Raw genomic sequence first — 23148 nt, 5'->3', positions numbered from 1 at the left:
AAATTAATATATAACGACAGTATAGTAACTTTATGCACCTCCATGTTACTAGCAATAAATCATTTATTATCAGAAAAGTGATTTTAAAGGTAAAATAAATCGAAGTTTGTTTTGTTTTTGTTAAATGTAACAATAACAAAGGGTCAGTTCAGCTGTTAAATCAATGTAAACATTCCAGTCGAATATTCAATACATATCATATGCTATATTTAACAAAAACCTCCTATAATATTATTTTGCAGTGTATTGTACTATGACTGTCAGTTGTATAATGTATTTAAATACGTATAGAGGTCATTGCATTGAAAGGATGTTCCATTAAACTTAAAAAACTACTTTTTCCTATAAATATTAAATGTGATGTGTTTTTATTTGTTCAACCTATTTAAAGTTTAAACATTTTTAAAACACATTTTAGATCCAATTTTAAATTTATTCTTCTATCGATACATTTAACTCGAAAATTTTGAATTTACTTTTATTTTTAAACTTAAGTTAGATACTTTATTTATTTCGTATTAAAGAAGAAAATATTTTTCATAAAGTTTTAATATAATAAGCTCAATATATTATATGTTAATTAATTATAGGTATTTGAAGTTTTTTGATTGGTTACATATATTATATTCTACTTCTCCTTTCTAATTTCTAATTGATTATTATTATAAGTTGACTAATTGCGTTTTGCTTATGCTTATAGCTGAATATTTTATTTATATCACATTATGTTGAGTATAATTATATTATTAACTAATTTATTGAAACAAATTTATTTTTAAGAGTAAAATGTATTAAATACAAACATATTTATGGTATACTTATCGTACTTAAACCTATAGTTTGTAATGACAATTGATATTATTTGTATGTTTGTTAGTATCCACTATCCAGGTATAAATATGAAAAATTGTATAAACATAAGATATGTTTTAAAATATAGTTAGTAATTTACAGTGAGGTACTAGATTATTTAATAAATATAAACTTTCAATATAGTGCATGTAAGCTTAAGTTTATATATTAACTGTACCATATTTTCAAGAGTTAAGTTCTGAACAATTTTAGGTTTGTGATAATAATTTAATAGCTTAAGTTTCTGATACGAGTATACCTATGCCTAAAACGGGAATTGGAATGGAAAGACTATCAAATATATTACTGTATTAGTATACGTGAAGAAATAAATATTTTTTTTTAGTGTTTTGAAAAAGATTAGTAAAAAAAAGTATATAGAATAGTATATACGAATTACATCAGTAGTCGATATATTATGTTTTGCACATATTTTGTTCGCGTGGGATCAGATTGAATCGGATCTATTGGATGGAAAGATTTTAACAGATCCATTTCTTTTTAATACCGGTTTTTGTTCACTCATATTATTACTATAATTCATTGTGTTTTAGGAGATCAGCCGACCACCAAAATATTGAACTGAGCAGCGAAATAATTGGGCGGTGGCCGCCGCCGCCAATCGCTCCGGTCGTCCTTGTCGTGGACGATGACGTACCAGGTCAACTGGTGTACCGGGGCGGACCATCGGGTGGCCAGTTCATGTGCTGATAGCGTGCGACGAATGAAAAAACAGTGCAAACAACAACGACCTCGCCATCGGGGGCAACTACAGTGGCTGCAGCAACAGCTGAGGCAACAGCGGCGGCAGCGGGAGCAACAGCAGCAACAACAGCAACTGCAGCAACGGTGAACGATTGGGGGGCCACCGTGCAATGGCGACGCCCCCCGATAGCCCGATCATTGAAGAGGCGACATTAATCGAGCTTGAGGAACAACTGAACAACAAGTCTGCGTTTCCGCACCCTAGGCCCGTCGCCCTAGAGGACCTGTGCCGGCAGACCAAGTTTACCAGACAAGAGATCCGTATCATGTACAGGGGATTTAAACAGGTCGGTGGCGATTTTGAATATTTTTTTAAAATTAATCACCGGTTATTCGTTTCGTGACCCGCGTACATCCGACGCACACATGAAATTCCCTAAAAAGCCACCAGTCGAATTTTTCATCGAACCTTTTCTGATGGATCTATTGCTTTATTTGCTATTATATTACAAATGGAAAAATCGAGTGAAAATGAAATCGTTACATTAACATTTTTTTTTTCATACGTAATGTACGAGATAAGATTGTTGAAAATTAAAACAATAAATGAGGGTGGTAAAATTCACGTTTCGGTGGGAAATGTTGGACTAGTACGTGCAGAAGCACGCATTGAAACGACCCGAATTCGTTGTAGTTGTGTATCCACTCTCATCCAACCACCGACACATGATCAAACGCATATGAGAAAATATTAATTATTCACGTAGGTTATTATCTGTATATATGTGATGCACACTAACAATAATTATATATTTAAATCACAATATGAAATATTGATACAAACAATAAGTTCAAAAGTGATTATATTTTATTTTGCACAAATCTTAAGACGTATTATGTGAGTATTGAAATTTTGATTTCCGACAAAGTCAAGTGTAGTTATAACAGTTTGTATGAGACGTAGTCGTCTTCCACAAATGGTACGTTTTAGAATAATTTGTATATTATTTTCTTACAGTTATTAAAATTATTGTTTGTTATAAATAATAAACATATTTTCATGTAATTTTGGGTGGGTTTCATTTTCTCCATAATTATAATATTTTTATTTTTATTTATGATTATCCTTGAAATCGAACGATAACTCTACTAATCTTAAAAAGGTTGTTTATGAGTTAAGAAATATTTATACTTGTAATAGTAAAATATACAATTAACACCGACTATGTTTTATAACGAGTAGCTAACCCACATTTATTCAGTTTGATATTAATATCATTAATGTTTAATGTAGATTATGCAACTAAAAAGTTATAGAAAATAGTGTCTATATACTCCTATTATTCAAAATACTTTTATAATAAAAATAAAAATGTTCATAAAGTATTAATAACATTTTTGGTTTATCTATACCGTCATAATTTGAAGGTACTGGGTAAAATAACAAAACAATATTATTCATAATGTGATCATTTTATAATCACATTCAATAAGCGTGAACGGTTATTTCTTCTCTGTGCTCAGACTAATATTAAAAGTATGTTAAATTTTTAACCTTATAGTGGATGATTTCTTTAATAAAAAGTCTCACTCGACACTTTTACAATCTTCTTCTAACCAATATACTTATTATTGTATTATATACAGTGGATATCGCGTCTATATATTACGAATTACGATTTTATTAAACTATATGAAACAAAAAAACAATCACTAAACATAATATAAAATAGATAATGATAGTATATTTGTGATGCAGTGATTCGAGTTACTTTAAAAAGGGATATTATTAATTTTAATTAATAATTTAATTATTATTTTACGGTAATACGCGTGATTTTAATTTAACACAAGTTTACCCGTACTTTTTCTTATATTGCAATTTTTTTGATGATATTCGTTTGAAGCAGAAGTGGCTATAACTAAACTCGAACATCATTGGACGATGTGTCGGTTTATTAATAATCTTAATTAGCGGTCATGACAGTTACTCTTATACTGTTTCACTATGACACTATTTCTAAGTATTTAGTACCTACTAATGATGTTTAATCAAGTAGGTGTACGTCATTCATTTTCATTGTTAAGTGCATAGGATGTTATCGTGAGAGAAAAGGTGGCATTTCTCTCGTAATTTTTCACTGGTAGGTGTTAAGTCGTGGTACTCACATGGGAAAACTAGATGTTACAAATGTCTGTGTTATTTTCTGTCAAAAGAACTTATAGATTCCCATTCTTATTTTATGTTGTACTGTTTAGTACGTTCTTTTAATAGGAAAACAAAAACGAGAAAAAGAGTAATTGTGTGGAAAATGATGTAACGTTTTTAACGAGAGAAAAAAAGATATTGTCGACTGAAAATTACTTTGAGTCTAGTAATCAACATTTTAATGTTGAAAAAATATCATTCGACCGAATTTTAAGTTCTTTTTATGCTTATTCATTGGTAGTTGCAAAACAAAATGAAACAATTATTGTAATAGCTAACTATACTATTTTTTTTGCGATTATTACTAGATAAATATCAATAAAATATATACTAGATACTCGTAGTTTGTATTTTTAAAATTGATAAGAATTGTTGTTATTTTAAATTTTACATAATAGTTAATTTTTGAATTAGTTATGACTTATTTCTTAAATATATTTAAATGTTTTATATTAAATTATTTAATATATAGTTTGGTTAATATTAACCTTAAATTAGTCAGATTTCATTTTTAATCAGAGGCTTATATTTATTTATTTCATTATTGTTAGTATTTCATGATATTTTGATTTTTTGAGTATAATATTGCAGCACGATTTTCTTTAGATTTAAGTCTTATGTTATTTTCTTGCAAAAAATTCTTTTTTGTGTTGAATTGTAAAAAACTAAAATAATAACAATAAGAAACACAACAAAATACCATTAATATTAAAATTAGTATTTCATATAGTAATATTAATTTCTGTATTCTTTAATATTTAGAATTAAAATCTGTTTTTAATTCATATACAGTATAATATCTGATATATTTTTGGATTAAATATTACATACTTATGGAGTTATGGCTCATATTATATTATTATTGCTATTATAATTTAGGGTACACCTTTGATATACACTTATTCGTTTACTAATTACTTATGGGCGGTACTGTTTTCGACCAAAATGAACCTTTCCCTTTTCGGTCAGCACACTATTTTGGTCACCAATTAAATATTCTTTTCGCGTTTTATTTTTGTTAAACTACCAAAAAACTACTTTTTTAATGGACTGTATAAAATAATAATATATATATATATATATATATATATATATATATTAATTTTGGTTTCTTCAAGTCCAAAGCTTGGGAATGGTTAGTGAATATAAAAACGATTTTTCAGAAATCGGAAATTTAATAAAATATACATTTGGACTGTTATTTTTGAATCCAGGAGATGTAGAAGATTGCTTTGTTGAAGATTTAATAACAATAATATGTCCTGATGATGATTAGTCAAAATCATACTGTGATTATTTAACAGACATTTATATTAGTGAAGAAAGCATATTTCCTCCTACTATTTGGGCATAAAGCTCTTCTGACTTGACTAGAACAACAAATGCATGCGAGTCTTTTCATTCATATTTTAACCAGTGTTTTTACAAAGACTCCCCTCCCATTATATATTTGTTAAATATAATACACGAAATCCAAACAGAAATATATGTAAGAATACGAAGTGTGGATATTCCGAAATTCCCAAAGGATGGAAAAGTTCGGAGTCGTCAAGATAAAAACATTAAAAACTAAATCAATATTATTAACTATGAGAGAGGAGAAATAACACGAATATAATTTGTTAAACGTATGTGTTATAAATATAAAAAAAATTAAAAATCCAGATAATTTTTTATTTATTGTGTTAGTGAATAATATAATATAACTTTTGTTTTGTATACCTACTTTTTAACTTAATCAAATTTATTATAAATTAATAATTGACATTTGTTGACGCTTTTTAACTTAATTAAATATATTATAAATTAATGATTGACAATTGTTGACGCGTACTCGTATATAATAATTTTTGAAGTCATTATTATTATTATTATTATTTTTTTTTTTTTTTTATATTGATACGGCTTCAACATTAAAGTCATTAGCCGGGAACAAAACATGTTTACAAGTTATTTACAGTCATCTTAATACTTTTATCTTTATTATATTGTATTATAGATATCTTATTCTTGTCGATATCTGGTCGATCGATATCATTGTTCAATTATATTTCAGTGTGCTACTATCCGTGTACATTTATGTATCATTGTGTCTGTTTCCGCATATATAAATAAAGTACTTAGACATGCAAAATAATTAATCTTAATTTTAATATAATTAATATAATTAATATACTAATTTTTTTTTATGTATTATTATTTTATATAGTCCATTAAAAATGTAGTTTTTTGGTAGTTTGACAAAAATAAAACCCGAAAAGAATATTTAATTGATGACCAAAATAGTGTGCTGGCCGAAAAGTGTCCTGCCCTTACTTATTACTTTTGCAGGAGTTTCTTATGGTTATTAATTCAGCTTACACGAAATTTTTTTATACTTAATATAATTAATTAGTTAATAATTTATTAATTTTTGGAATTAAATTATAAAATAATTAATATAAATAAATTGTTTTCAACATTGATATTTTTAAGGAACATAAACAGAATAAATTACTAATTAAATTTTATTGCAGTTTTATATTCTATTGGATATAAAATCTTCTATTTGATGGGATTTTCTTTCGTAAAAAAAAAAAACTGATTTTAATTGTATTATTTTTATAATAAAATATATTATACGTATTTGCTCATACATTTCAGATTTATCTTGAAATTTTGATACCATATATACCCTTTAGATTTCTTGTTTTGTGTACATTGAAAATATGTACAACTGACAGGTAAACATAATATATATTCATAAATCATGAAAACAATTCGGGCATAACATTGTGCAAAGAATAAGAATAAATATGTTTAAGTAATAAAGTGTGTGAGATGTATTTCCATGATCATAAACTAACAATATTTTGTAATAATTTATTTGTTCATGAAATATTTTTATTTTTGTATGATTATGACCTGTAAAATTTATTTAATTTATTAAATTGTAATATTTATTTAGTGACATAAAATACGATATAAACAATTATTTTCGGAACACCTAGTATAACTCAAGTATAATTACACATCTATAGAATGTATTTTAGAATAAACTTAGGTATAGGTATATTCAATGAAAGTTTTACAATGGGATTCATTATGATGAATGTAAATTTTTTTTGTGATGGTGTATTATAGTTTCCATTAACTCATCCTACTAATCGGACATAATTAATGAATTGCCTTATACATTTCTGCGTGTATATCAGTACTTTTTACATGTAGATAATAAACTTTATGTACGTGACTATATATAATGAGTAGGGTCGGGCATTTGTATGACTTTTTTGTACCCTAAAACATTACTGTCCTAGTATAAAATTTCAATTATGCTACATTGAGAGTAGCTTTTCCTTATCGTATCAAAATATGATATTTGTACTATGATTATAAAAATATTTATATATTGGGAAATATAAAACGCCTGCTAGCTGTTACGATATATATTATTATATTATGATGTGGTGCAGTTAAAAGCATAACCAGAACTCCATGTGATTATATTTTTCCAATTAAAATACATTTATATTTTACTTAATTTATAACAATTTATTTATTTTTTTTGTACGTAAGTTTTTTTTTTATTAGTATCGTTATATTTTTGTAATTACATAATATATAAATCTATAGGTAATCTATATTATTTGAAAACAAAATCATAAATCATTTAAAGTAATACATAAAATAGAATTACAATATATCTATTATATATTCATATCTACTAGTACCTGTCATATTTATCTTTAACCCACGGGAAATAATACATTTTGTGTTGTGAAATAAAAAAATATTAATTTAAAACTGTAATTGGAGTATAGGAATCTACCAGATACAAAACTTTAAGAGAAGATCTGTTTCAATTATTTAATGGAATTATAATTTTCTTTATACTCATTACATTTGTATATGTATTAAAATACTGAAACTTAAATTTTTATCAAATTATATGTTATTATCATGGGTTAGAATTTTTTAGTTATAAGCCAAAAGCTTTTACCGTAGTGGAGTTTGTTGTAATAAGTATTAAACGTGAAAAATACAAAGAATCTTGGTAGCTCAATGTGCCGTCTACTTCATATTTTATTATTTATATATGTTTGTGAATTTAATAGACAATATTAACACCAAAAAAGTCCTTTATACTTTATATTCGTCATTATAAATCGTACTGTAATCAAAGATTATACATATTTTGTGATTGGTTAACATTTTATAAGGTTACATTATTAAATAACATAGGAGTAAGTAAATAGTTTGGATATAATGAAAATACAATTAATATTGTATAATATTTAAAAATTATTAAGGTTTGAAATAGTTCAAATAAAAATGGACAGGATTTTAAGTAAATTATAAATAGTTAGATACACTGAATTCATTATTACATAATTCAATGAAATTTAAAAACTGAATATTAAAATACTTTGTCCCTGTGATTATTCACAATTTAAAAATGTAACTTTATTTCTAAATATTGTAATTTATGATTTGAATGAAAATTTCAATACTGATTGATTTTCAGGGGTTAGTTAAAATTTTTATTGTCGAAGAGACGAATGCTTTCATTTTAATTGACACGTTTAACTTGAGTTGTGAATTGCAACTACATAAATACATTTCATTTTTTTGTTTAAAACAAAAAAAAAAAAAAAAAATAGGGAATTGTGATTTTATTACAAAAACACGATCTGCACTTACTAATTCAATGAAACAATATGTTCATAATTGACATAGGAATTTTAAGATTCGCATTTTATTCAATAAACAAAGTAAATTAAAATACTGATTTTTTTCATTTATTAAATTTTTATTGTATCAACATATCTCTGTTTTTACAATTTTTTGAAATTAATTCGCTGAAATAATATAATAATAATAATAATTCGTGCATAGTCTAATGATGTAACACGTTGGTGAAAATCAGCTATCAGTGAAACTTGTTAACGGATGTTTCGAACAGAGGATAAATCTAAAACCGAAAGAGGGTCGATTATCGTATTTCCGATCGGATGTCCGTCATGTGAACCATAGATTCCACAGGGGGTAACCTGACGTTCAATATATATTGTAACGACAGCTATTTGACGTATATTGACGGAACGTTGAAAAATGATACTTCCTATTATCACCGTGACCCGCGATCATTAATAGATAAACATTCTTTTGCCACACTTTTCGATTGGATGAGTTTGATCCCCTTTCTATTGTTTTTCGACTTTTTAAATAAAAACTGGCTTGGCCACTCGTGGGACCCTTATATGGGACACCTAACTCGTTAACTCGCTATTGTGTTTTAATTTAGCAAAATTATAATAATTGTGTATTTTCGTACCTATTTTGTTTCACAAATGAATAAGTAATATATTAACGTACGTTATAAATCATACTATGACGTTATGTAAAATTGTCGTTTAAAATAATGATTAATAAACATTATTTATTAAGGATTTATTGATTGTATTATTAGAAATTATTTTACCATTGATATTTTTATTTAAAATTGTAATAAAAAAAAAATAAAAAATGACGATTACATTTTTAATATAAAGTAATGCAATATAGGTAGGTACATCTTTTCTTTACAAATGTTCAACATTTATTTATAATAATATTTAAAGCATTAAGCATATTGATAAACTTTAAATTTTAATATATTTGATTTTTACATCAAATTTTGTGTATGTTTATTCCAATTTAATAGAGTTTATTATTCATTTAAGTTAAATCTGTATTTTTTTTTAGTTCAATTTATAGTATCATTTAATTTTTCTGATGATCAGATCTTCTTAACAAAATATGTTTTTACCTAAATTAAAAAAAATATGAGGTTTCGAGATAAGGTACTTGGTTGATATTATTATACTGTTATAAGAAGATCAAAACATTTTCAATATTATTATTGAGTAATAAAAAAATAAAAAAAAAGCAAACATTAACTGGAAAATAAACACGATTGTTTTTAAAGAGGAGGTGGAAGTATTGATTAGACTTCAGGGGTGTGTACTAACAGTGTCATTTTATACTTAATATAAAGCTCAATAATATATACCTTATGTGATAGATACCTATGTGTTAAATAATTTTTTAGGTATATCTTATAAACTTATGATATAATCAGTCAGTTAAAAATTAATTAAATATATCATATATGAATAGATTGAAAAATACGTAAAATAGGTTTTTATCAATCATTATACTGATGAGCATAAGTAAGTTTATATTTAATAACGAATTTTAATCGTTTTATACTGTATTTTTTGCATCGTGTCTGAAAATATCGCAATATAATCACTTTTTTTTAAATATTTTAAGTTATTATCATAGTGATATACGATATTACACATAAGATAATAGTTTTAACATAATGACCTTTATTACTAAGTCCAACATTATCAATAGAATTTAATATGTAACTTATTGTAAATAATTTAGAGTTAAACCCATTGTTTCTAATGGCCATAGTTGCCGAGGCTTAATTCAAATAAAATAAAAAAAATAAAAAAATAGTTATAACATAAATTATAAATTTATTTTCAAACTATTTAAGATTTAATATACTATTCATATTAAATTAGTAAAATCTATCATATACAAGTATAAAGTAATTATTTGATCGATGGTTATTAGAAATTTAAATTTCTAAGTTGATATGTAACTATTAAAGATCGATATATTGGATAATACATTTTGTTTGTTATTGATTTAATTTAAACTTAAAAAACTATGTAAATCATCAATATGGTCTTTTGTGTTGTTATCATTACTTTTTTATTCACACGTTAATGTAATTTGATCAAAGGGACTACTGGCGGCTGGCGTGACCCAATAAATTGAAATATTACGTCCAATGGGAATCGCATTAAAAAGTATAATGCGCTTTTAGCACGTAAACAAAGCACACGAACGGTTTCTGGCATTTTTTAACCACCTGCACAGTGCACCTCACGCCATTTGATGATTTTATGCAAATTAGGAGGCCAGTGTAATAATAATAAACTGTCCTTTAGAGTTTATATTACCAGACATATATTGATTTTTGATTTTTGTTTTATCGAAACAAAATATCTAATGTCAAATAATTTAAGGATAGTGAAACTAAAATATAATAATATTACAACCTAGAAAATATGTTTTGTATTACTTATATTTTTTTACATAGCAATCCTGAAGAGATACTTTATTTGTCAAGGCTTGCATGAAAATTTGTTTTTGTTTTAATTTTTAAATCTCAGATTTTGAATGATAAATGAATTTTTATGGATATTTTGCAAAACAATTTTTAGTGCATTTAAAAATTTGAAAAGTTGATATGCGTTTTCTCTTTATTATTAATATTAAACATAGATAATTATTAAAAATAGTGTGTTATAAATATTTAGTTATTTTGAGTGAAATATTGACGATAACAATAATGTAAGCAAATGTGTTGGGGTGGTTTTCAAAAAAAATATTGAATAGTGATATTCATAAAATAATATTTTTGTTCTGGGGGACACAAAAGTTTAATAATTTTGATGCGAGACAATGAGTTGAACCACTACATACTCTCCAATTTACCACTGATACTTAAAAAGGAAGTTTGTTTTTAAAATGTACTGGAACTAAATGCAAATATATGGTTTGATTATAAGACGTTATATGCTATATTTTATGATATACGTAGATCTTATAGTAAAATCATAAACTGTTACCATAGTTTGTATAATCTGCGCAGTTACTACGTTAATATCAGAAAATGGCTTCTTTTATTGTTGAAATTAATCTGTGTTTATGTACGAGCACAATCATTGTTTCCTTCTTTTCATTTTGTATAAAGTGGAAAAACATGTTTACAGTACTACGTTAAAGTATTTAAATCATTGGAATTTATTGGTGTAATATTTCAACAAGCAACTAACGATTAAAAGTCTTGACATGTTAAAAAGTTTCGTTTTATTTTTATCTTAAGGAAACCCGTCGTAAGTCCGAGTTTTAGAAGTGACATATTGAATTTAAATAAACGTAAGTCAAATAAAGTATATTTATATTTGATTAAGTTAATATTTATTTATTTTTGAATTTATTTTGAACAAAAGCACCACCTAATTTCTGTAAAGGAAGGTGAAACGAGAAGTTTACTCTCATCCTTTTGGTACTTATTATAGACTGGTGTAATGTGCTTAAACATAATATGCACTTTTTTTTTATTTGATTAAGATAAATCATTGTGAAATATTTTATTATTAAGTAAAATTATAGCTTAAAATGTCAAAATATATAACCAGCTCTAATTATAGTTTGATTTAGTCAAGTGTTATGGTTAACTCAAAAAAAAAAAAGGATGAGATTATAAGTTTAATTTTTCCTTCTCAGGTTTTCGTTAACGCCAGAATTTTGTAAAAGAACAATATAATGTGCTTCGTCATCACAATAGGTCTGAAATTCTTACCCTTATTCGTCAGTTTTTAGTTCACCAGACCTTTATTGTTGTATAGTAAATTATAAATATATAGCTCACTTCATTTACACATCCTATGCAGTTTAAGATAACAATGTGATATACCGAATGCTTTCATCAAAATATCATATATATAAATAAGCATGTGCATATTTTTTATCACTCTTTATTTTCTTTGGATTAAGATGTATTATTATTAAATATAATATACAAATATAACTGTACTGTATTTATAAATAAATATATAATAAATAAAACCTCAGATATTTTTGTTTACTGATATTATATTTTTGTGTTCGATATGAATTTTTTCATATCTGATTAAATGGAATCTATTTAAATATATAAATGTATATATATATAAAATAAACAAATAAAACATTAATATTCAAACTGACCATCTAGAAAAGACAGTAGTAAACCCGAATGATAAACCATAAAAGGTCCATCGGAAAAATAAATTCTCGTTTATTCGAGACCCAATTCTAATATTATTGTATGGAAGTCAAAGCCAGAGGCTATTCAAAGATATTTATGGCTTTTTGAGAGAACAACGTTGGTTATGGAGTAGAAGAAGGAAAAGCCTTTATTTGCTATGTCAGGCATCGCATAAAATTCCATGTGATTAAAATGAATGGCTTTATTTTTTAGTTATCCGATAAAATTGTCATAATTTTTCATTCATTAACTGTATGTATTACAGCTGTAGTTAAACAATTGGTAAATTTTATAAATCTGGTACATTTTTTTTTTACAAAAAACTTATACGAACTATATATTTTTAATAAATATATAACTTTATTAAATCATGCAATGGAAAAAATAAGTATTTATCTTTATTTGGTTAATATAAACATTATTATTATTTATTAATACCTTATTATCGACGTAGGTCGACGCTATTAAGCAATAAATTTGGTGTGATCAATAATCATGTACTCGTATGTATGTCATAACTCATAAATATTATAAATTAATTTTTTTCAGCACGGACATTAACATTATGACCAATAATATTTTGAAATTTATGTATAATCGATTATTAACAATTAGGTTTGTGTGTATTATAGATACCATAACCATTGATAAATATGAAATAATGCCAAATGTAAGATATTTTTTTTTAACATAATGGAGTTAAGTTTTTATAATGTGGATATTGATTTTATCATAAAAATATATTATAATAAAAGGCTGAATCAGAGTATTTTATATATGAAATTATAAACGAAAAATCCTGTATTAAAAGAGTATGATTTTAAATGAAGATTTTACTGTATTATTTTTAAAATAAAATCATATGTATAACACTTATAAAATACAACCACATTCATAAAGAACAATTATATTACAACGTATTTTCAAAATACATACGGTTTAAGTTTTAAAAATAATCCTACCACAGCTAGGTAACATTTGAACAATAATATCTTTATTCAAGTTCATGTTTATAATTAACTGTTAAAAAACATTTTTAGGAGTAACAATTCAAAGGATCTGATTAATAAATGGATACATGAATCCAAATAAATCGAAATCATTCTTATGATTTATGTTTCAAACCGTTGAGTATCTCATTACAACGAAAATAATAAAACATCCTGTCTTGGACGTGGCATGTTATGCAGTTTGTACGCTATAATGAAGGTAGCCAATCAAAGTGTTCTAGCCGTATTTGTCTAACGTATGTAACGGAGCCGCAGTGGGCGAATATTCCTCACTTTAAAGAAAGTGTAACACTCAAGTGATTCGGGTAGGTAATCAAAAGTGTTTTTTATTTCTATGTAATATTAATATTACAAGGTATGGCGATGATGGTTCACGTCTTCGAGGCCATATGGTATGGTTCACTAGATCGAGACCATCTTGCAAAGTGGAGAATGAGTTGGTTTATTCACAGTTCGGGAAGGTATGGGTGGATAAGTCCGTCCCGCTCAAATAAGTGGCGGTGGTGCGTATTCCTGTACGGGTAGCGTGGCCTATGCAGGCGCTTGGGGGGATTTGTTTGTTTTATGTGCCCTAAAAACGGATTTGGTGGTATTCCGGTCCGGCGGCGGTGTTCGGATAGTCCCGTGGAGCTGGATTGCTCGGCGTGGCTGGCTCGTCCGAGTGATCGGTGACTCTTCCGCGCCGTCCTAGGACACCGGCTTCGATCAGATGGCTTGGCTGCTCGTTTCGGGTCGGCAGCTCACTTGGCGGGATGGCTACCACTGCTGACGGCGGTTGCGTCCACTTGGATACACTCGCGACGGCCGGCGGCGTGACGATGATGGTGTGGTGTCAGCTTTGTCGGAAGGTGTTATTCCCACTGTCGTACCTACGTATGGATAATCACTTATCATGATTACAACAACTTCGAGGGCGTTCGTCAATCGTCTTACGTCAGAATTGATGTTCGATTAACCCTGAGCGGTTAGGTCGGCGTCCGTGGAGAGCCCTTGACGATGACGACGCATTGTAGTCTCCGACCTCCGCAGACAGCGGTGTCGGACGGTTGGGTGTTCGTATCGTCGCTCCGGTCGTCGTAGATGGGTTTCGGGCGGCGTCTTGGGGTTCGCTGGTATCGTCGGTCGGTTCCTGCAGTTCTACTGCTCCGGCGGGGGTGGTTGGTGGTCTTCTCTGTTTTCAAGTGACAGCATATATGAATTTTGAATAGTCTTGATGTCTTGAAGGTTGGAGAATTACTGATAATGATCGATCGAATGCACCAGTATATATACGCATCGACCAACCCTAGCGTTGCTATGGTCGGTAGGCGTATCGGTGTTCGGCGAGTGAACGTGACATCGATCTACGGGTTGCCAGGTATCCAAAATGTCATTTTCACTCGGCAATATCGCCTAAAAATACTCGTGCACAATATAATTGTTTGTGTAAGTTGTGTGTAAGCCATTGAGTGGTTTTTGCTTGCCAAACGAGTAATATTTGTTGGCGGTGAGAACGGCCTTTTTAAGTGTTTGTGTTTTGTACCGTATCACGTACCTAATTTGATTGGATTATTCACCCTGTTACTTGTATACTTACAATACCAGATTAACATCCCTTCCCCCAAAAAATACAAAATTAAAATATATCAATCATCTAACAATACTAGTCATATAATGTTCAGTCTGGTTTTCAATCTATTATGAAGTTTCAATGTGAATATTATTGTAAGATGGTACTTTATATTTATTATTAAATTGTTATAATTTGGGCTAGGATTTTGATGTTTTTTTTTAGTTCCAATTAATTTTGTTTATTCTGAGATGAGTAGAAAACAATTTTTTTATTTTAAAGTATAATTTAATGTAAAGAGTTCTTTCGGATTAATTAGAAAAAAAGTTTAAAACCTTTAAATAATGCTTGTAATCACTGTTATTCTTACTAAAAAATAAAATTTCTATAGGTACTCGTACTGCATTAGCATTGAATATAATATTCTTATAATACTATGATACCTATTAGTATTCATTGGGTCTGGCATTAAAATTTGGTAACATGTGATTTAAAAAGAAGTTTCAGTTAGTATAAACCTATTCCAATAGGTTTAATTCGCTGGTCGTTATTTTTTGAAAAATAAACCTAACATTGCCGAAGTCACGTATATTAAAAAATAGTAATTTAACATTTAAACTTATCATGTCAATATATGATAACCGATTAACAATTAATAATTATTATTTTTAGTTTTATTCAAATAATATTATGTATATTTTGATTTTTTATTGTATATAAATCCTAGCACTGGTATAAACTTATACTGTTAATTTAAAACTGCATAAATAATATAATAACCATTATTGTGACTTGCAAACAGGGACTCCTCAAGAAAGGTTGTTGAACATAGAGTATAGGGGCCCGGTTATTTTAGGGGCATTATAAATTCGTAATTTTTGAAATATTGAAATTTTTATAAGAATACTTATTATATATTAAATGATATTTCATATGAACCTCAAAAAACTTTAGTAGAGGCCCATAATTTGATGGAAGGTAGCGTTTGCTTACAAGTTGTAATGTACTGTACGCAAGAATTTGGTATGCATATATTCAGTACATTTATATGAATTTATATATAACGTATATTTTTAAGTCACAATAAATTCAAATTAATTTAATTTAACCTATTTAATGAACCAAATTATTGTGCCAGTTTTTAAAATGAAACATTAAAAATAATATAGTTTAAAACGTTACGTTCACAAAATTACATATTTTAATAAAACAAATAGAAATTTGTATTCAAAATATAAAAAAAAAAATCTCATTTCCATTCTTTGTTATAGTATACTTTAACTTATAAGTTCTATACTATTCAATATTCTGTATGATATTTTATGTACCTACATATTTAGTTTTATTGTTAGAAATTTATCAGTTAAATTTAAATTTAAAATTAGTATATTAGTTTTTAGTAATCACTAATTGGTACTAAATTTTAGATTTTTAGCGGAACATTATTATAGTCGTTAAGTTTGGTTGAATTTTTTTTAAACAAAAACTATTCGTATATTGATATAATAAAAAATGCATTGAAATACCTAATATAAAACTATAATTTTTAGTTGACGTATTTTATTTCGAAAAATAAAACTTCATAAATATTAATGATGGCCAATGAGGGAGGAAATTTACTACCTTCTCCGTAAACATTATATTACCTCTGCACGAATAAAATGTATACGAGTATAAAACTTCGACATGAATACGAAGTACGAACGTATTCGGATAAAATAAGTAGAAGAGAAAAACATTACATAATCGATTGAAATAAAGTATAAAATCATAAATATTGTTAAGTACCTATGTATATTTTTCTTATTAATGTACCTACTCTAAAAGTTTCAAAAGACTTGCGTAAATATTAATCTTGGTGTCGAGCACCAAAATCAATATTATCATTGTATTCATAGTCGTTATTGTAATTTTATATACCACTTTAATATAGTGTAGTGAACATGTTTATACCTAATGCATGTAGTCATGTAGGAAATATAAAGAAAGTCATATATTTTGCTATTCAGTCCAATGAATACTTTTATGTTTGGGTACACGGACTACAATTTGCGCATGTTATACTAAAAGTAAAAATGGAAAATATGGAACAATGTGATATCAATGATGATATTAAAAAAAAAAAATGTTATGGTAAATATTAAGTTGACTTAAGAGAGATGCGATTAAAACAGATGAATTAAAATGTCATACATTTGGAAATATTCTTTGATATTATAATCAATATTATGTTCATTTTTTTTAAATTGAGAATAGCTGAATTATACGAGTAATATTGATTTAGAATTTAAAAGAGAGCAATTTTTTTATTCATTTACGATTAGTTATCTTGATAACCGCATAATCGTCACTATGGCATTTATGTCAATTCGATTATTTCTATTGTATAGGCATGGACTGCAGCGCGTAAAACTTTCAGGCCTTCATGTCAAACGAGTGGACCGATTGTTGGGATTCTGTATGATTGTTGGTTTGGATTTTTTCCTATGTTCTGAGAGGACTTTCGAAGGCTGAGCACTACAAATCAATCCAAATACTCGAGCAAACAAATAAAATGTTGAAAGTAAATCATGTCGATAGGGACAAGTCAAACGCCACTATTAGCCCACAAATATTTATAAAAGATCCCCGTCTTGATACTTCTGATCTAAAATAATTCGCGTCTCTAAGTTAAGTTAAAAAAAAAAATAGAAACTTTTTGTTTATTTGACATTACATTTACTGTTCTTAAGAGCCATTTTAAGCATTACCGTAGAAATATTTGGCTTTCTTGAACAAGTGTATAGCTAGGTTAGCTAGGTTATAATAACACTAAAAACTACTCGAAGAGCATTAACAAGAATATTAAATGAGGTTATAAAAATGTAAATTATTTCATTGCATACGTTCTTGTGTTTCTTACAAGATAATGTAAGTAAATACTAAAGAAAATTCCTCTTCACAAATTTCCTAAATTGGAGTATTTTTCTTAATTACAGGCACATATGTAGTTTTTTTTTATGAGAAATTTTGTCTGTTTATTTTATAATACATACAGACAGGCAAGTAAATAATTTTCAATAGCCTTCGAAAATAATGAAAAAAATATTTGTTTTGTGATGTTTATAACAAGCATAGAAGAGCAATAATATTATTCTCAATGGTAATAATATCAAATACTGAATGGTTGGTTGAGACTTTGAGTCACGTTGATTTTTTCTCGAATGAAATTAGTGATAGCTTCCACCTAGGAATTTTATATACGAATATATGATCATTTATCAAACGTATTGTAGTTTCTTGTCAAATAGATGTCGGCGTTTGTACATCAGTGATTATGGAAATTTAAACTCAGAATCATAAGTTCCGAAAGTAAATACGATTGAATTACCACTTTTATTCTTAGTCACTCATTCATCTCCAATAAATGTATTTCTTACCATCCTATTAAAGCTTCACACTGTTGTTTGTGAAGTTAAAGTTTAAATATTAATTTAAAAAAATATATATAGATAATGAACTGTTCGTGTTAAACCAATAATAATATATACCACCAAGTTTTTGAGTGATTTAGTGATTTATTAATGCTTTAGATTTTAGTTACTGAATAAATTATGATTAGTTTCAAAACAATTAACTACATCTTGTCAATAACGAATTCATAAAACCATTGTTTTTAAACATGAATTGTTTATTGTAACTGTAAGTATAAATTTGTTTTTAATTGTTTGAAAAATTTTAATGCAATTTTTCCAAACATAAGTTTAGGTATTCACTAATTTTGGTTAAGTTATAATTAACATAGGTGCAACTAGGGTTAAGGTTTTTGGGAGGAGGAGGGCTAAAAAACTATTGATTTAAAGTTACTGTTAATTAATGGTTCTTCTTCTCCTTAATATTTTAGTATAAATCAATACCTACTCAATAATCTTTAACATTTTTCTCACGATTATTATAAATAATTTAGATATTTTTGACAATTTGTAAATGTTAAATACTATTTGTGCTTTATGAATACCTATAGCAAATGTGAAATGGTAACTTCATCTTACTATAATGTGTATGTATATATATATATATATATATATATATATATATATTATATATACATATTATGAATACATAATATAGGTAGTGTGATGTATTTGATACTTATGTCAAGAGTTAAAATGGACATAAATTATAAAGAAAACTAAGCAATTTATCTTCTTCGTTTATAAACTATAATATACTTTATAGTACTGAAGAAACTAAGTGTATATTATACATATATGTAAATTAATTTTTAATGATTAATTAAGTTATGTTCTCATCCATCAATACTAACACGTCATAAAAGGCTTCAGAGGAAATTTCCCAGATTAATGTCTTAAACGATAATCTATATTTTCATAGACCTGATACATCCATTATCTTATTACATTAAAAATATTACAATTTTAAATAAATAAACATTAAACTATACTATACTTACTAATTTTAAATAGACTTATAACGTAAACGTGCAGAGGTAACATTCAATTTTTTTAATGAGGAAGGGGGACTAAAATATACACAATGTGTTATATTATCGGAGTAGCTCACCCAACACAATAAGTTCTATTAAAAACTATAGTTAAATTATTTAGAGTTCACACTATAATTTTTGTGATAGTACTTTTATTAGAAATTTGAAAATAAATTATATAAAAAACAATTATTTTAATAAAATTAAAATTAAAAATGTTGCTTTTTGTTTGAAAGTTTATTAGGAACTTTGTCTGCTGATATTGAATGATTACGATTTTTTTAATAAGTCTTCCTGAAAAATGATTTAATGAACAAGAAATAAAGAATCAAATTATAATTAAAAATATGACATTGGTATGTCCAGAGACCAGAGTTTCATTTAAGGGAGGAGAAGAGGCAATGGAAACAACTGCTCAGAGTGCCAAAATATTGTGGTCTAAAATTTGTCCACTTTTAAATTATCAAACAATTAAAATTGAAATAATTTAATGGTATATAATAATTATATTATTATTCATATTATATATTTATTTTCCTTTAAATTTTTTTTTCTTAATAATCTCGTGAATTAAAAGTTTATATTAAATAATAGATACATTTTTTAATACTAAATAATCCATGATTATAAAGTTGAATTAAGTTAGATTTAGATATGTATACGAGTATAGGTACGATATAATAATTAAAAATAATAATAAACTATTTATCCCTTCAAATTTTTTGAATTAGTTTCTACAAACTTATGCGATTAACTATAAATAAAACATAATTTTTATTTCTTTGTTCCATTTTAAAACTTTTGTGAAACATTTTACACAAAACTCCAGTGCTCACGATCATTATCTAAGATGTAGACACGAGGCGCATGGTTTCGTGTAGTTGAAACTTGATTGTAAAACATTTACTTATATAGTATGATAAAAGAGAGGGAAGTTAAAAACAAAAGTTTGTGTACCAGAGATGCAAACCTGAAAAACACAATAATTTGACAAGGATCTGCTGAGCAAATATTATCAGTTTGTTTCAATATTGTTTGAAACGGATTTTAATTGTAAAATTTATCTATTTACAAATCACATTTACAAAGATATATATGTTTATACCAACATACAATTGATCAATGAGATGTGATGAAACTTAATTTTTAATTAATAATTTTGATAGTAATAATAATAGTGTTATGGATCTCTTTTTAAGAGTGTATTTGATACAATTGTTGATCATGTTACTTATAAATCTCAATGACCAGCTCTCGCTTTTAATGCACAATTTGTAGCATTAATGTCCATAATGATATGTATAAATACATGATCATAATTTAAAATTTAAACAATATATTCATAACAATTCTTAGTAGTATGGATTATTAAAATTTTATGTCAGGTTTACATTAAATTAAAAATAATCATAATAATAATAATTATTTTTTAAATTTTTCTATTATTATTTAAATACTCGTACAGTATTTTAAAACTCATTCGTTTAGGCGCATCGTACCGAATCATCAAAAAGTTGCAAGGCAGAGACCACCGGAAAAATATAGTTTTCTAGCGCGTTTCTCCTCTGTAACAGGTCACTCTTACATAGTCACGCATCTGGAAAGTGGCAGGTTACACGTGAGTTGCACAAACTGTCGAACTATAGAAATGTATTTAGTGTTGTTTCCAATATTTTAATAAATGATTTATACGATGTTATGGGATTTATAAAGTTGATATTTTTGCGTGATAGCAAAGGGTAAAATGTACCTACTGATAAATAGATAGTTATTATTCTTTAAAACTCTTAATTTGAATCCTTACTCGTATATTAATAAAAAAATAAAAAATAAAAAATAATATTCGCGAAGAAATATTCTGTTAAATGTATTTTGGTAGTTAAAGTTGTGTTGTAATATTGTTGATTTTGTAAAGTTAATGTATATAACTTTTATATCTATATCCACCTCCCTATTTAAAGCGTGTAAAACATGTAACGGCACGTAAAAGATTTTCTTTAAAATTACTTTAAATTATTTACCTCCAACATCATTAATAGCTGGAGTTTTTAATGAATTTACTAATGGAATGTGTTCCATTTTTAATTGGTGTTGGTTTAGTAATTTTGAGTAATGTACAGCCGATTATTTCAATCGAATGAAGATAAATAAAGTAGGTTAAATTTTATCTTTAATATTTAACGTAGTGTATTTCAATTACAATAACTTATAACTCATTGTTAAAATACCAAGGTACCTAACTATATACAGACAATTAATAATAATAATAATTTATTATTTATATAAAAAATAATGGGTTGCTATTGAAAATGTATTTGCGGTATGAATATTTGACAAAAAGTTTTATTTATTTTTATTATACGCATGTCTTTTACTCACTGACAATATATTTATAGATATAAGTACTTAACGGAATTTATTAACATGATACATACATATTATTGTGTATAAACAATGAAAGCAAATTCAATTAACGATGGGTGTATCGATAAACAATTTGTAGGGTTTAGTCATATTTTAAGGTCTATGATAGCACTCATTAATACTGTACCCTGCAGTAGTGGTAAGTTAAATGATATTAAATGGTTCACCAAACTTAATTAAATATACCATAAGTTTTGTAGTCATATATTTTATTTTATTGGTACTAATTGCATTAATATTAAATATATTATAATACTTTATAATATAGCGAATTCGTATGAATTTGTTTAACATATTTTAATTCGTCACTCAATATGACATTTTCAAAATAAAATTAATACTTCCGTTATGAAAATCAAATACCAAATATGCTATATCATATTGATATATTATGTATTATTATAATATAATTGTTATCATTGGTATTGTTAAAAATATAATTTCCTCATAATATTTTACTCGAGAAGACGAGTTATGATAACGTCATAATATATTCTGTTGTACAGATGTATATTATTGGAAATTAAGTTTAGGAAAAAGTATTTCTTTAATCAAATTGTAAAATAAAAATTTCAAATACAACTATTCCAAAAATCAATTACTTATTATAATTTGTAACAAAAAGTTAAACATAATATAGTATTTCCATTTAACACAACAATTAAACCCAAGGTTTGCTTGGCGAGTACACCATCAGCCATTAGCAACAGAAAATTTTAAAATGAATTTGGAAGAATTGTCCAGCTATAGAATTTGCAATTAATTATAAAAACTGGTAAATTTATTAATTATATTTATTTCGTGGTTGTTTGAGTACTTTACAGTAGAAGTTTACTTAAGGGACAAGAGACTTTTTATTCGTTGTAATGTTCGTTACTAAATTATACACCAAACAACGTTAGTATTTTGTAGAACTGTGGCCAACTCGTTACCTGGTAGTTTTTGAATGATATATGTTTTGTTAAAAGCGTACGAAAAGTTATACGATCGTAGCCGTTGACGCACCGAGAGATTGAATGGGGCTTACCGCGCGGTAACCTACATTGTGTAATG

General features: G+C 26.7%; 1 protein-coding gene across 1 annotated transcript in view; it reads left to right on the top strand.

The window, feature by feature from the left end:
• Positions 1-23148, top strand: part of LOC107165257 (Kv channel-interacting protein 4) — a 44037-nt gene that overhangs the window by 2130 nt on the left and 18759 nt on the right. Inside the window, exon 2 of the mRNA XM_015513417.2 lies at positions 1407-1904. Coding sequence (XP_015368903.1) covers positions 1728-1904 — 177 coding nt within the window. The 5' untranslated portion in view covers positions 1407-1727. The remainder of the gene's footprint in view (positions 1-1406; positions 1905-23148) is intronic.

This window comes from Diuraphis noxia, unplaced genomic scaffold (assembly GCF_037042655.1).
Source record: "Diuraphis noxia isolate RWA-SAM2 unplaced genomic scaffold, SU_Dnox_SAM2 contig0002, whole genome shotgun sequence".
NCBI classification, from domain to species: domain Eukaryota; kingdom Metazoa; phylum Arthropoda; class Insecta; order Hemiptera; family Aphididae; genus Diuraphis; species Diuraphis noxia.
This window is presented reverse-complemented; position numbering and strand designations above follow the sequence as displayed.